Source organism: Falco peregrinus, chromosome 6 (genome assembly GCF_023634155.1).
Source record: "Falco peregrinus isolate bFalPer1 chromosome 6, bFalPer1.pri, whole genome shotgun sequence".
Lineage (NCBI taxonomy): Eukaryota > Metazoa > Chordata > Aves > Falconiformes > Falconidae > Falco > Falco peregrinus.
In genome coordinates, this window is record NC_073726.1 from 76411091 (window position 1) to 76425935 (window position 14845).

Consider the following 14845-nt stretch of genomic DNA (forward strand, 5'->3'; position numbering starts at 1 on the left):
ACCCTTAATGCCATAATTCGGACCGTGCAGATGGACTACTGCTCCTATATAGATGGGCTTCTTTGCAAACAACTTTATGCGTAAGCAGAGCTGTGTGCCTGCCTGCCACCGACTGCAGGGCTGGAGCCTTAGCAATTTTGTTGATAAAGTACAGTGAAAATTGAATCCATTTCAGTATATGTCAGCTCAGTTGGCTCTGTAGTGCAGGTATCGCTCCAAACACACTTGGGGAGCCAATTTTCTGCTGAGTAAGAAGGTGCCATATTTACACAGCTCTTTTCCTGAGGTTGTTCTTTAGAAATTGCTTATTTGTGAGAATGACTTGGGCACAAGCTTTAAAAATACATAGAAGTGAAAAACCCACGCAACCAACTGGCCTTTATAGAGGCAGAACTAAGAACTCTCCCCTCCCCCATGGCCCAGTAGAGCTGCCTGGGATCACTGTCTGTGCTTTCCGAAACCAAGATGACACCTTCCCACCTGTCCCAGGCGTCACCTGCCTCCTCTGGGGAGTGCCAGGCAGGAAGAGGCATGCTTGCACCCCAGGAAAGGGCAGCAGCGGCAGCAGCAGGTGCGCTGCCACTGGGCACCCCGTGAGTTCAGTGAGGCAGAACAGCTCTGCTGCTCGGCCTGGGGCAGGGCAGCTCTGCGCAGCCTGCGGCGCGGCCTGATTGAGGCTGCCGTGAGTTTAGCGTTTGTGACAGATTGACAACCCTGGAGACTGAAATGCTGTAGCCACAGGAAGGATGCAGAGACTGAAGTGACAGTGGAAGCTCACCCTTGCTCACATCCAGCCCACATGTGTCTAGGACTTGCACAGCACTGCTAGTGGCAGGTGAGCCTTTGGCTCCTCTTGCTGCTTTGCAGTGAGCTACCCTGAGACTGCAGTATAACCAGAGAGTAAATAGAGATTCAGACCTTCTTGAGTGAAACCGGCTCTAAAAAAATCCTTTTTTTTTTTTTTTTTTTCCGGAGAGAAAATTTGGCATTTTTGTTACTTGCTTTCTTTGAGGTCATGCTTTCACGTTCATTTCTGCAACTAGCAGGCAGGAAACTTCTCAAAGAAGGCAGAGATCACATGTCTCCAAGAGCTGTTGTTTGAAGGGAAAAGGAAATAGGTTGTGAGACCCAGGGTGCAGGGCAGGCTATAAATTTATTGGTGCTGAAACACACATTGCACACAGTCCCCAGGCTTGCTGGATGTCAAAGACGTTCAGTCTGCCCTGACTACAGGTGAAAATTAAACAGACAAACAAACAGGCCCCAAAACAGACTTAGGACCTACTCCAAAGCCCGTTACACTCAAGAAAAGGATTCACATTGACTTAATTGGTAGGTCAGGCCTTTCTTAAACAAGGCTGATGGTCAATTTGAGTTCCACAACTGTAATCCTTCCAAACATAAAATTTTTGTGACCTTTAGTGGAATGTGCATGTTGTTACCTTCCATTGGCTTGATCTCAGCTGTGTTTATTTAACATACTATAACAGACTTTCATGGCACTATAATATACTGTTTTCAGAGTTTATTGCTTAAGAAAATACATTCACCAGCTTATATCCCTTATCATGTGGTTTATGAGAAAACCGAGTATGTACTCAGGTGCATGCAATAAATGTAGCACCCAGTCCTGCACCCTTGGCACTCGGGAAGTGTGGATGAGGGTCCATATGTCATACAGTTGTAGGAAGTAGGTAGGAAATAACAAGTCTTGATAATATGTATTATTGCACAGAAGTGGATGTATGTTTAAACCTGTCAGGTTCTTGTCCAATGTTTATATGATTCTTTTTTAACCTTGAGAAAATACGAAACATACAATTTGATTTAGGCTCCAGAGAAATCCGAGGAAGCCTGGAATTTGATAATTTTAAACTGACACTAGGGTCCCTCCTGTCATTTGCCTTTTTTCTCCAGCAGCAATGGGTTATCAGCCTCAATTACAAACCTTTTTTTTTCCATGTGTTTGCTTTTGTTAGGCATTCATATTATCTGAATACACATATTTTGTCTTTATGCTTTATGTAATAAAATTTAATAGACTGCACTGATGCTGGAACTTGGTGTGAAGTCATTTGGCACGTTTGATTCAAGGGCTAATAAAAACAATGTTATTGTACATGGTAAATACTGAAATTGATAAAACCCTATAAGGATCTAGGTTTATAGCCCAATGAAATCTAAACTGATACATATTCCCAAAGGCTGGAAATCTGAGAGAGACATGAAGCAGCTAGCCCATGCTCAGGTTTCAAACTATGCAAGTTGTTCATGAGGGGTACAATTTTTTTGAAACATGCTGGTGGCTCCACCCTTTCTGTGCATATAGTAAAACAGTAGGAAGAGCTTCGTGCTCAGTAAGGCCAATTCCCTCCTTAGTATGAAGGGTTGGAGTATATGAGCACGTTTGTCCCAGCATAACTCTGGCCACGTAACAAGTGTTAAGCTGGTTAAGTATGCAGGTCAAAGTAAAGTGGTTGGCGAGTTACCGAGTTGAAGGGTTGAACCTCGTTCACTTCCACTCCTGCGATAACGCAAGGCACAGGGACAGGATCCAAAGACGACCGAGCGTTTTTTCCCGTTACCTTTGATAAGCTTGGATTTCAGCCCACAAATAACCAACTTCAACAGGTGCGCTGATGTGATGTAACAGCCTCTGCTCCATTGTCATCACTTCGTGGAAACAGCACTTCTGTGTGTCCATTGGTAGGTGTGCAGATGGCCCTCCTGTATCTCTTTCAAATAGGAATTAATATTACTATAACTTCTGTGTGAAAAGACGTATACCTAACAATCCCATTTGAAAGGTTTAAAAGGAGCACTTACTTTTCACCCCATTTATAATTCCTTCGATACTTTAAAGGACTGCTGGAATCACACGTGTCTTAAGAGTTTTGTATTGTATTTGCTTTCCAACTTCATTCGTTTTTGGAGCTTCCCTGAGAATGGAGTCACTGGTAGTGGAAAACCAGCAGAGGGAGCACGAAACGCTTCCCTTGTATTTCTCTTACATAAACATTGCCTACTGTCTGAGGGTTTTCTTAATTTTATTTCTCTGCAACAGGAAGAATTTTTGAAAGAAAAGGTGATCTGCAGCTCAAATATTAAATCTGTGCAAGTCTTTAGGGTGCTGGGTTTCCATGCTTATGAATTACTTGCCTATTTCCACCACTCTATCCCCCCTCCTGCTCCCCACCACACACACCCACCACACACATCCCCCTGCCAAATGCTCGGTTTTCTTAGAGGATTTCCACGCTGGGACATACATCATTCCTCCAGAGACTGCGATGTGTCATTAGACTGTCAGGCAAATCGCAAAGTTTGTTCATTGTGAGCAAAGACAGCTCCCATGCAGCACCAGGGCTGTAAAATGTTAATTTTGAAGATGAGTATTTTGTGAAAAGGAGAGGGAAAAAGTAGCTGTCGGGAAGAAACATACATGTTCCACACACATGCTTTGCACTTTGCTTTCTGAAACATGCACATCTTAAAACAGACTTTACTAAAGTGAATTAAAGGAAACCAAGCAAATTCAAACCCCGACTGAAAATATGAAAAGGCATTAAATGATTATCATCAGCCAAGCAATCATACGTTTTGAAGCTCAGTGCACCCATTATTATCTATTATCGTAAGATTTTTAATTAGTAGACAACCCCATTTTGTGTATTAAAGTTTTTATTCCTTAGTAAGAATTTTTTTAATCACAAAATAGTGTGGAAATATTTAGATAATAGAATTCATGGAGTGCTGGAAAATACTGAATATAAAGATTGATTTCTAATATATCACATACTAAACTGTTCTAAAACAGCTGGTTTCTTGCAGACAGGATTTATTTTTTTTTAATAATTTAAGACAGCATAAGCTTGTATCAAGCATAAGCATTGTAACAAAAGTGCAACTTTTTCAGCAAATCCTCCCAAAAGATATTTAACTCAAAATATCATTAACACATATTTTCTCCCTACAAAAATAGCATGTCAGACATCATTAATTGGATGTATTAACAACTATTTACATACAGCCACTCTGTAGGCTAGTTAAGATTTTTTTTTTTTTTAACGTTGTTTAAACACAGCGTTTGAGGCAAACAGTAGCAACAGCAGCAGCAGATGCACCGAACGGACTGACAGACCCCGGATACGCGCTTGCTCCTCACCAGGCTGTTGTGTCTCACCTCTTACATAACATTCAAGTGAGATCTCTCACAGTGCTACCTTGGCAACAAACTAAAAATATCTAGGCAAGGTCTTGGTTTAAGCCTTATTATAAAAGCTTTATCTGTGTGATTATCTGGTGTCTGGTTTGTCTCCAGAAAGGGAAATCGCGATATTTGCGTATGGGATGAGGGGAGAACCCACATGGGAAACTTACCCCGACTGGTCTAATCGTTTCTGATTGCACAGTGAGGTGTTCACCTACGGCCTCCAGTTTGTGTCGCTCAGAATTGAGGATAAAATGAGTTAGGCTGATGAGCTGCTCTGTGTGTTCTTGGGGGAGAGAGGGGGGGCTTCTTTTTGTAGTTCAGTGCAGAAACATTCATTTTATACAGCAAGGGTGGGGGAAAAACCTCTGGGGAACATAATGAATTTAAATAAAGACAGGGTGAGAACCAATGCACTTGCCACACCTGTATACCTTAGCCGAAAGAAAAAAAATAATATATATATATATATATAAACACAAGGTTACATAATGGGTCGGACCCTCCTTCCCTTGCACACCCAAAACTCGCTGGAGCCAGCAGCATCCCCGGGTGCTCAAGGCACTGCAGGTTTGGGCTCAGGGTGCATCCTTCCACACTGCGGTTCTCAGTAAAGTGCTAGCACGGGTGCTGGGGTCTGCCCTTCCCCCCTCGCCTCGCCCCCTGCCCTCACCCCGAACCCACCCAGGTCTCCCGGACAAGAAGTGCAAGTTCCTAAGTGGGACTTAGGGACACTGTATAAACCCATTCCAAATAAGGTGCAACATTTAAGTTACCTTGTAGAGAGAAAAAAAAAAAAAAAGTATCCTTACTATTTTTTTCTTCCTTCTTCTTTTTTGTTTTGTTTTGTTTTCCTTAACATATGTATGCATTTATAAAGCCGAACATTAAAAAAATACTGAGTAGCAAATTTTATCCTCGACGGTCCTCTGCGGGGGCGCCGCCAGGACCAGCCGCCTCGGCAGCGGGGCTCCCCGCGGGGGCGCCGCTCACTGGGCCGGGCCCCGGCACCCCACGGCCGCCGGCTCCCGGCGCCACCCGGCTCGGCCCGGCCCGGCCCCGCGGCCCCTGGCAGACACCGCCCTGCCCTCCGTAGGCAACCGGGGGCGCAGGTACCGGCCCAACGGCCCCTCCCCGCCCCGCGGCGGGGCGGCCAGTCCGAGGGGAGGGCAGCGGCGGCGGGGAGCCCGTGGGGGCTCCCGGCCGGCGGCGTCTCACGGGCCCTCGGCGCCGGGCTCCTCGGCGGCTGCGGTCTCGGCCTCCTCGCCGGGCTCGGCGGCGGCGGCCAGCCCGGCGGCGGCAGCGAAGGGGTGCGGGAGGTGGGGCGCTGGGGGCAGCCCGGCGGCGGCGGCGGCGGCCGCCTTCTCGGCGGGGCCGAGCACGGAGGAGAGGCAGGGGAAGGAAGCGGCGGCCGCGGCGGCGGCCGCGGCGGCGGCCGCCTGGGCCGGGATGCCCGGGTAGAGGAGCGGGATGGGGGCGGCGGGGTAGAGATACTTCTCCAGGCTGCCTTTATCCAGGAAGGGCTGCATGTAGGCGGCGGCGGCGGAGGGGGAGATGAAGTAGAAGGGCAGGCAGAAAGGGGCCGCCGCCGGCTGTCCGAAGGGGGCCCCGCCGCCGCCCGCCCCCAGGGCCATCAGGGAGCCCAGCAGGGCGGCGTCGGGTCTGACCAGCGCCGCCGCCGCCGCCTCGGAGCCCCGCGCCGCCAGCCCCGGCGGGCCGGGCAGGGGACTGCCGCCGCGGTCCAGCTTCAGCCGCTTGGGCGCGGGGGGCGCCTCGTCCCCCGACGGCTCCTGCTTGATGGCCAGGGCGGGCAGCGGACCCCCGGCCGCCGCCGCCGTGGGGCCGCGCTCGGGGCGCGCCTCGCCCTCCCCGCCGTAGCCGCTGTCCGTGTCCGTGTCGGTCTCGGCGCTCAGCTCGGCGGCGTGAGTCCGCTGGATGACGGGCACGCAGTTAGCCTGGCCCTCCGGCTTGTGGCCCGGCGCGCAGAGGGGGGCGGGCGGGGAGGAAGAGGAGGAGGATCCCTTGCTGAGGGGGCCCGGCGGCGGGGAGAGGAGCTGCGGGCCAGGGAGGAACTGCGAGGAGATGGAGTGCAGGTGGCCGAGGAGCTGGGCGCATCGCTGCTCGCGGGGGGTCCAGCTCTCGAAGCGGGAGAGGTACTGCAGCACTTCCTTGGCGCACGTCTGGAAGCCGGAGTGGAAGGCGTCCAGGTCGGCCTGCACGGGAGACTTCATGGACCGCTCCCCTGCGGGGGAGACCGAGGGGACAGCGTTTGCCCGTGGCTCCGGCGCCGAGTGCCCCGCTCCGCGCCTCCCCCCGCCCTCGGTGCGCCCCAGCGGCGGCGCCCCCCGGGGCCCGCTTACCGTTCTGCAAAGCAATGATCTTCTGGTGCTGCTGCTCCGTTAAGGCTGTTAGCGCTTTCAAGTGTTTCAAAGTCAATTCCAGCACCACCGCTTTCTCCAGGTGTCCCAGCGTCTGCAAAGGCAAGGGATGGGGGCGGCTCGGCTACCTCCCGGCACGCTTCGGCCACCGCCAAACGCCGCCTCCGTAACTTCGGGGAAGCCGGGCCCCGAGGGGCCTTAACCGGCCAGGGCGGCCGCCGCAGCCGGCAGGCGGGCGGGCAGCCCGGCGTCCCGCACCCCCGCCACCACGGGGGCTGCGCAGCGGGCAGGCTGCCGGCGCCTGCATCTGCGTGTACATCTACCCTCCTCTGCACCTTACCGTCAATTTCAGATGCTCGGGCAGTAAATCCTTCAGCTGGGCAATGCATTCGTTAATCCTGTCTCGCCTCTTCTTTTCTATCAGTCTATGTGGCAGTTTGTACGTTTCCTAGTTAGCGAAATCCGGAAAAGCCCAGCGTTAGACAGAGTCCCCCGGAACGACGATCAAAACCAAAACAAATGTCATGCCGACCACATGCCGCGCAAATTATCGCCAAGGCACCGCTCTCCCCGCCGTGCCAGCTCGCTCGTAAACCCGCTCGCGATTCGGGGGGGAAGTTAAACGCGGTGCCCCCCGGGGATGCTCCTGGCACTGAAGCTGCGCCGTAAAATTGAGCGAACCCCAATTAAGCGCTTAAGCGAGAACAGCCCGAGAAACTTACTTACCTTGCTTTCGTCCCTCTTCACGCCTCTTTTGGGTTTGCACATATACAGCGAAGGGTAGTCCAGCCTGGAGAAAAACACAAAGATCCAGCACCGGCAAGAGCGAGACCTATAGCCCAGCACCTCCTCGAGTGGGCGAGCAGACACCGAGCGCTCTGCCCGAAGGGCCGGGCGAGGGATCGCCCGGGTCCGCCCGCGGAGGGCGGCGAGCCCCGCGCCCCGCCGGGGAGCCGGCTCTGCTGCCAGCGCTTCGCCGCACTTTCTCCAGACGACGGAACGCCGCGCCGTAGAGACAGGAGACGGAGACACTGCCCTGGCGCCTTACCCTATAAAATCCCTATGCTCCAGCAGCTGCCGCTCCGGCAAGCGGGAGATTCCTTCATCCATGTCTGGCAGCGGCTGATGTTTCGTCGCTGCTTCTGATTGAGCCTGCGGGATGCTGAGATCAGTCTTTGGAGATCCGCGAGCGACGCTGCGCACATGCAGCCTCCGTCCCCCTCTCCCGTGCAGTGGCGAAAGTGTGCGGCTGTTCGTCCCCCCCTGCCTGCGCCGCTGCCGCTCCCCCTGCCCGCCTCGCTCCCGCTCCCCGCGCACACGCCCGCAGCACACGCTGCGCCGCGAGTTTGCACCCGCCGCCGCGCCGCGCCGTGCCTGCCCGCGGGGCACGCGCGCCGCCAGCCAGCCCCGCACCCGGCTCACGTGCGGCGCGCGCCGGGCGGGCGGGGGGCGGGGCGGGCGGGGGCGGGCGGGCGGGGGGGGGGGCTCTCCGCGGGCTGCCGAGGGGGGGTCCCCGCCGTCGGCCCGGGGTCCGCCCCTCCAGGCAGCGGCTTTCCCCCGTGTTACCGCTATCGCCGCCGTTGCTGCTGCCGTAGCTGCGGTCAGCGTTGCTGCGCTTTTCTGATTTTTATAATTTTGTTTTTACAATTTTCTTTGCGTTTGGGGAGGGTAACCCGCCCGTGGAAAACGTGCCCGCGGCGGATCGACCCTCTCTCCCAGAGGCGCGGGTAGGGGGTCACGTTTGGCATAGGTTTTTCTATACATCCCGGGATGCGTGGGCAGAACAGGCGCACACGCGTGCTCTTGCGGCGCGGCGGCAGCCCGGGGCGCTCCCTGGCTCGGCGCCGCCGTGCCGCAGCTCTGCCGTGCCGTGACACCGCCCGGCCGCCGCGGCTCCCCGCAGCAATCCTGCCCGACCTTCGGCCGGCACCGGGTCTGCCCGCAGCGCCAGGCAGCGGCACGATCGCTCTTTACGTACGTACGGATGCGTGTGCATATGCATGTATATACACACACACACACAAACACGTATACATACAGTATAGAGGCATCTGTATTTTGACGCTGCCCTGCCGACGGGCAGCCTGCATCCCCGCGGGGCGCAGGGGGGTGACATTGGGGGATGATTTGTACCGGTGCAGCGCGACCGCCCGCGGCAGCCCCGGGACGGGGCGGGGCGGGAACACCCCCGCCCCTGCGCGCCCGCGCAGCCCCCGCCCCCCGCCGGCGGCGGCACCGACAGCCGCCTCCCTAATCCCGTCTCGCACTGGTACGAGCACAGGGCCGGCAACGTGACCCGACCTGCTGCCACATCACTGCCGCCAGCAGCACCGGGCGGCCCTGCCCCGCCGGCTCCCGCCAGCAGGCGCCGGCACTGGGCGGCACCGGGCTCCCCCCAGCTCGGGGTACCGGGCGCCGTGCCCGCCCAGACCGGGCAGCGGGCGGCCCCGCAGCCCCCCCCCCCCCCCCCCTCCTTTGCCGGGCAGCCCGCCAGGACCCCCCTGCCAGCGGAAGCGGGGGGAGCAGCTGCTGCTGCTGCTGCTGCTGCTGCCCCCGAGGAAACGGGATGCTCTTCCCCTTGCCCCGGGCAGAGGCGCCGTGCGTGCGTGTCCCCGCGTGTGCGTGTTCCCGCCGTGTGTGCTGCGTGTGCACGCCGGCGCGGCATGTGCGGCCCTGCAACGTGCGGAATGTCCAGCGGACCCGTCCCCCACGTGCTGTGCGGTGCGGGGGGAGAAACGCCCCCTCCGCGCTCCCCGACACACGGCCGGGCTGGCGGCTTTCTCTCCGGTATGCCCGGCGGGAACGGCAGGCGGGAGCTGTCAGCAGAGGCGATCCGCAGAGATGCGCTTGTCCCCCCCTCTCCCGCCAACGCTGACCGCCAGCCTTTCGTTCGGTCCAGCATCGCTCCCTCCCTCCCGCAGGCTCCGGCCGCTGGGGGTGCGTGACCCCCAGCCCGGCGCCCACCGAGGGAAGGGGCAGTTTCAGGCTCCCACAGCAGCTGGCAGGGAAGTACCCCAATAAACAGAAAGCACCCCCCCGCCAGCCAAATGAGAGGCAAGAGCGTCACATCATTCCTTTGTAACGATCGTGCTTTACAGGTAATCTTATCAGGAGGGTAACTCGTGATTTTTATATGCCGGGGGGGGGGGGGGGGGGGGGGCGGGGGGGCAGCTGCTGAAACCACACTGCCCGTATGGAAAGTGCGAATGAGGTTTTAGGAGCAGCGAAGGCTCTGATGAGGTGTTAGAGGCTCCTGCTTGGCAGGCAAGCAAGTGGCACTGCAGGCTTATATAGCTCTTTCCCTGTTAACCTGATGACATTTTCACACTGTCAGTGCAACTAAACTGGGGGCTAAAAATAAACAACATAAATGTATGCCACATGCCTATAGGTTACATTTGCGGGTGTCAGAAGGAGAGGCTTGTGGGCTGCTACAGAGGTTGTTGAGAGAATCTGCTGCTGGTAAGAAAAGCAAACTGTTACACAGCCTGGACTATACAGACCAGCTCCCTCGGGAAGGGGGATTGCAGGCTGCAAGTGAAACTTGCTGGGTGCCGGCATGGGCCAGCAGGAGTTAGCCGTGCAGGGTACTGTTGGTCGCCCCAAGTTAGGCATCCATGTGGGACAGCTTAAGATGGAGCTACAGGCTCTCTTGCTAGGCAGTGGAGAGACATAAACGCCTTCAGCATGAAATTCCTCTCCTCCTGACTGGACTGGTCTGAGAAAACATCAAGAAAACTGGAGGTGCAACGCAAATAAAAGAAGGAGCTTAACCCTGAGATAAAGCACATGGAGACCTTTTGGGGGAGTGCTGACTCAAAGGGAGCTTGAACTCTGAAAGAAGGGAGAGTGTCCTCCAGCTGATTCCTCCCATGGGCAGGAAAGCAGGGCTTTGCATGGTTTCTGTAACTAATACATGGGGGTGGGGAGCAGGGGGTGAGCACTTCTGAGGCACCTCCTTGCGGAGCACCTGGAACATTTCTGGAGCATCTTTGCCAGCTTCATCCTCTCTGGAACAACCTGCAAATGTTCAAATTATGGAAACAGTGTCTGGAGTGAGACTCAGCTTCTAGGAGGAGAGGTCCTAATTTTGGGATTCCTCTGGAACCAAGCGGGAACAGAAATAAAAAATGACCAAAAGATGCAAAACATGAGCCGGAACAGCTGGAGACTTTGCAAAAAAGAGTTCAAGCAACATCTGGTAACTTCTAAGAGAGGTTTATAAGAGGTCACCTGCAGACAAGGATAAAAGGCTTCAGTGTCCAGAGAGAGTGCAAAATTCTCCTGGAAGATTCCCAGTTTAAAATGGCAAGACGGATCAAAGAGGTGATCATCAGCATGACTATCATGGAAAAGAATGTTTTCCAGAAAATAAGAGGCACAAGAAAAACTTTGGCCAATTTACAAGCCAAGATGAACCACAGCAAAGAGTTAAAAAACTGAAAAATCACTCAGAAAAGGAAACAAAAGGCTTGCAGGTCACCACAGGAAAAAACCAGCCTCCTGCTGTAGACAAGGGCTACAGAACACCACCTATTACCAAGCGCTCACCGCCATTTTCAGTTTGCAGGAGGAAGGAATCAGACTGTCTGTCCCAGCTGGATCAGTGCAAAAGCCACAGTCTTTGAGGAGAATACGTCTGGGAGGTTTATTCCGCTCAGTTCGTAACCATGGCATAAGGGAACAACTCCAAAATAGGGTGCCTAGGAGCCAACTTGATGGGCTCAGCTCTTATGGTAGTGAGTATTTGCCTTCAGGAAAAAAAGATTGAATTATCTGGGCTGGCTGTATGACTAGAATCAACCATCAAACTAGAGAAAGCTGGTCAGCTGTGTGCTACAAGGTGGGGGACAAAGAGAATTCAGCTGAAGGATCTGGATCATTTTGGTTGAATAACAAGATACTGCTGAGGACTTTGAGGGTAGACTGGACATTGCCCTATTAATAGATTTTCATTATGGGATGACTAGATTGACACCAGGGGAAAAAATGGAACGAAAGCACATAAAAAAACCTCAGCTGTGTCAGAAAGAAGTCCAGCTGTGTCAGAGTCCAGCAGGAGATGCCTCGGGAGGAGCAGACCAACAGGGCACGCACGTAATGGAAGCTCCCCAGGCCAGTCTCTCAGGTCCCAGTGGCCTGTGGTGCAGAGACTTCCTGAGCCAGAAACGATATCTCTGTGTTTAATGGGGAGCCAAAGACGCCGTGAGAGGTAGAGAAATTTGCCAAAGTGCTTAAATCATGGGCTGCAGCAGAGCATTGGGCCAGGAAGCAAACACTGGTGAGAAGCCAGTCAGTCACCGGGAGTCCTGTCAGCACAGCTCTGTGGCTAACACAGAGAGAAGAAAAGAGAACTTTCTATTTTAGAGAGTGCCACACATACCTTATATATGTAAAATGAGAGAGACAGTGGCCATGCAAAAATGCAGCTGAATTCAGAAGCAGAAATAAAATAACCTGACTGTGGGAAAGTGGTGGGCCAAGACAAGGCACGACGTGCAACGAAGCCTTCGCAGTGCTGCAAAATGGGGAAATCGGGGTTTATTCAGCTTGGGGGGCAGAGTCAGGACCACATTTTTGTGCAGGACTGTTTCAAATACCTTGCAAGGGGGTTGTTGGTCACAGAGGCATTCGTAGACCATGTGAAATGCATGATGTTTACAGAGATGGCCCAAAGGGTACCGGACCAGCCAAGCTAGACCAGCACTTGGGCTGATGGAGGCTTGGCTAATCAGGTTGAAACAAGTAGTGGTGACAGGAAAGCACAGACACTTCCAAACCAGGGAAAGTCAGATTGGTGAAACACGGGCACTGGAGCAAAAAGTCAGGCATGATGTTGTCCTCAGTGCCCTTTGGCTCTAACTGGCTGATAAACATCAGGAACTGTGCCTTACCCCATCAGTTTGGAAATTCCCTTTAAAGACGTGTTTCAAATGAAGCAAACTGCAGGTCGCTGGTCTGCAAGGAAAAGCAGTCCTGCCTCCCAGGGCAGTAAAGAATAACGGTGGCTCCACTCTGAGGTTACTTCCAGCCCTGAGCGATGGGAGGGGCTGAAACTTGCCTGGAGACCTTGGGGCCTTCAGAGCCTCTTACCCAACAGGTCAGATAGGTCTTGTGGATGTGAAGCAGAAATGATCCCCGTCTGTCTGCTGGATGTTTCCCAGGAGCAGCAACCAGGACCAAGTAAAACAACCTTCCCACGAAGTCCCCGCTCTGAAGTCACTGGAAAGAAGCTGTGTCTGTGAATGAATATACCTTGGTTATTCACAATAGATCTGAAAACTGTATTGACAGGCAGAAGTGGAGCTGAAAGGTGGGGAAAACTGCTTTCTCAGTGAAGCCCCATCTGGCAATTTAGTGATGGTCGGGGGCTGGCATAATGCACCAGCTGTGCTGGAGAGGCTGGTGGGGAAGGTATGGCATGCTATGCCAACAGGAGGCCTTGGGTGACCTCAGCCTTTCAAGAGGCCTTTTGTGCTTAGGCTGTTCATGGTTGCATGCTGAGACCTTTGAACAAAAAGTGGTAGGTGCAGTTACACATGGCTTGTGATACGTTCAAGGCTAACAGTCTGTAACTGGTCCTAAAGGAAAGGAAGTTGTTCCAAAAGCAGGTAATTTATGTCCGCCACACAACTGTTGATGGGGAATTTCCACTGAAAATACTAAAACTGAGACTGCATGGAGTTGGCCCACTCCCCAGCCACTTGCTGGGGAAGTAGGACTCTGCTCCCATTACAGAAGGTTTGTTTGTAGATTTGCTAACATTGCAAAACCTTGCACCAGCAAGGTGACAGAGGGAGAGCATTTCAGTAGCCAACAGAATGAGATTTAGCGGTTTCAACCAGTGCAATTCTTGCCAGTGAAATTCACTGATAAGTTTTGTTGGCATTTGCACAGGAGGAATACTCCTGTGTAAGGGCAGGCCATGCATCCCTGCAGTAGCTCACTCTGTGGGCCTAGGAATCCCAAATGCAATTTGCTGAAGTATTAAGGAAAATGGCAGTTTTGCAACAGTTAACTACAGGTCTGGGCATAAACAGAGTAGCAGTGATGCCTAGTCCAGGCAGCAGCTTCAGGGCTCAGCACAAACAGTGTTATGAATGTGAAGTGGAAGAGTTGATTCTTCAATGGGATGGATGCAGAGAAGGAAATGCTTGTTTCCTCTCTTAAGATTTGTAGATGTGCAAATGCTTCTAGTTCACCCAGGAGAATCAAGGAAGGGCAATGCCAGGGAGGGAGTGTGGGCTCCTGAACTAGTCTGTGATGGAAGGTGCAGCACAGAAAGGATCTCAGTAGGATACAACTAGAAAATCAGCTAGGAAACTCAACTTCCCTGGAATGATGTATACCTTTGGAGCACAAAAAAGTGTATCTGTGGAGTCCCAAGGGAAAAGCATTCTGGTCATGGTGAGAAGGTTTGGAATTAAAGGTGAAATACTGCATAAAAGCTATTTTGCATGGAAACAATCTGTAGAACACCTTGTTAGGTGATGTCTGGAGCAGGAAGTTCTAAGATTATTGGGTTTCTATACATTTCCAAAAAGCCTTAGCTAATCTAAGGGAAAAATCCTATTGGGTGATATTCAGGAAGGATGCAGAAAATATGTGCAGGAGGTGAATGCCCCTGTTGCAAATAATGGTCCCACAGAAACACAGAGAGACACCATGAAATAATATCTGCCAGAGTAATTTCATTAATGGGCTGCATTGCCTGATGTTCTTGGGTTTCTGTCTGAAGCAGATTCTGGGAGCTGCAGACTATTTCACAAAATGCCCTGAAGCTTGTCTGTTAGGACAGTAGTGCCAGATGTCCGAGTGAAAGACGTCCCCTCCCTCCAAATCCTAGGAAGTATGGGAGGATTGCACAAAGCTCAAGGGAGAAACACTGAATCCAGAACATTTCAGCAAATCTGTGAGGTGGTTGGGATCCTTAAAATGTCTCCATGTGACCACAGCCTGAAGGGCTGGCGGGATGTTTTTTCGCACTCTTCCAGTCAACTTGTTTGCTCGTCAAAACTGCATCAAGTGGTAACACCCAACATATTCCAGTCCTTTTGAAGGACTCAGGAGAAACAAAGCACTTCCTCACCATTTTAGTGAAAACCTAAAGAATTTCTGCATGTTTTTTTTATGGAGTTTTGGGAGAAGAACAGTTTTGGGTCATGCATAGAAGCACATGTTTTGTTGTTTTATTTTTAAGTGGGGATCTTGGGTATTTTACAGCCTTAGAAAAAACAGAGTGAGAATCTTAAAAAGG

The 14845-nt window shown here is 52.9% G+C and overlaps 1 protein-coding gene across 1 annotated transcript; it reads right to left on the minus strand.

Moving 5' to 3' along the window:
* Window positions 1–1510: 1510 nt before the first annotated feature.
* On the minus strand, window positions 1511–8007 carry BHLHE41 (basic helix-loop-helix family member e41). The gene is made up of 5 exons (XM_055809074.1): window positions 7637–8007; window positions 7315–7378; window positions 6929–7036; window positions 6571–6682; window positions 1511–6452 (listed from the first exon to the last, which is right to left on the minus strand). The coding sequence occupies exons 1-5, from the start codon at window positions 7696–7698 to the stop codon at window positions 5425–5427; spliced, it is 1374 nt and encodes a 457-aa protein (XP_055665049.1). The 5' UTR covers window positions 7699–8007; the 3' UTR covers window positions 1511–5424.
* Between the last annotated feature and the right edge of the window lie 6838 nt (window positions 8008–14845).

Coding starts and splice junctions, on each gene's coding strand:
- BHLHE41 (XM_055809074.1), bottom strand. CDS start 7,698: ATGGATGAAGGAATCTCCCGCTTGCCGGAGCGGCAGCTGCTGGAGCAT. Junction 7,037..7,314: donor TGAAGAGGGACGAAAGCAAG/GTAAGTAAGTTT, acceptor TTCGCTAACTAG/GAAACGTACAAACTGCCACA. Junction 6,683..6,928: donor CCGAGCATCTGAAATTGACG/GTAAGGTGCAGA, acceptor TTGCCTTTGCAG/ACGCTGGGACACCTGGAGAA.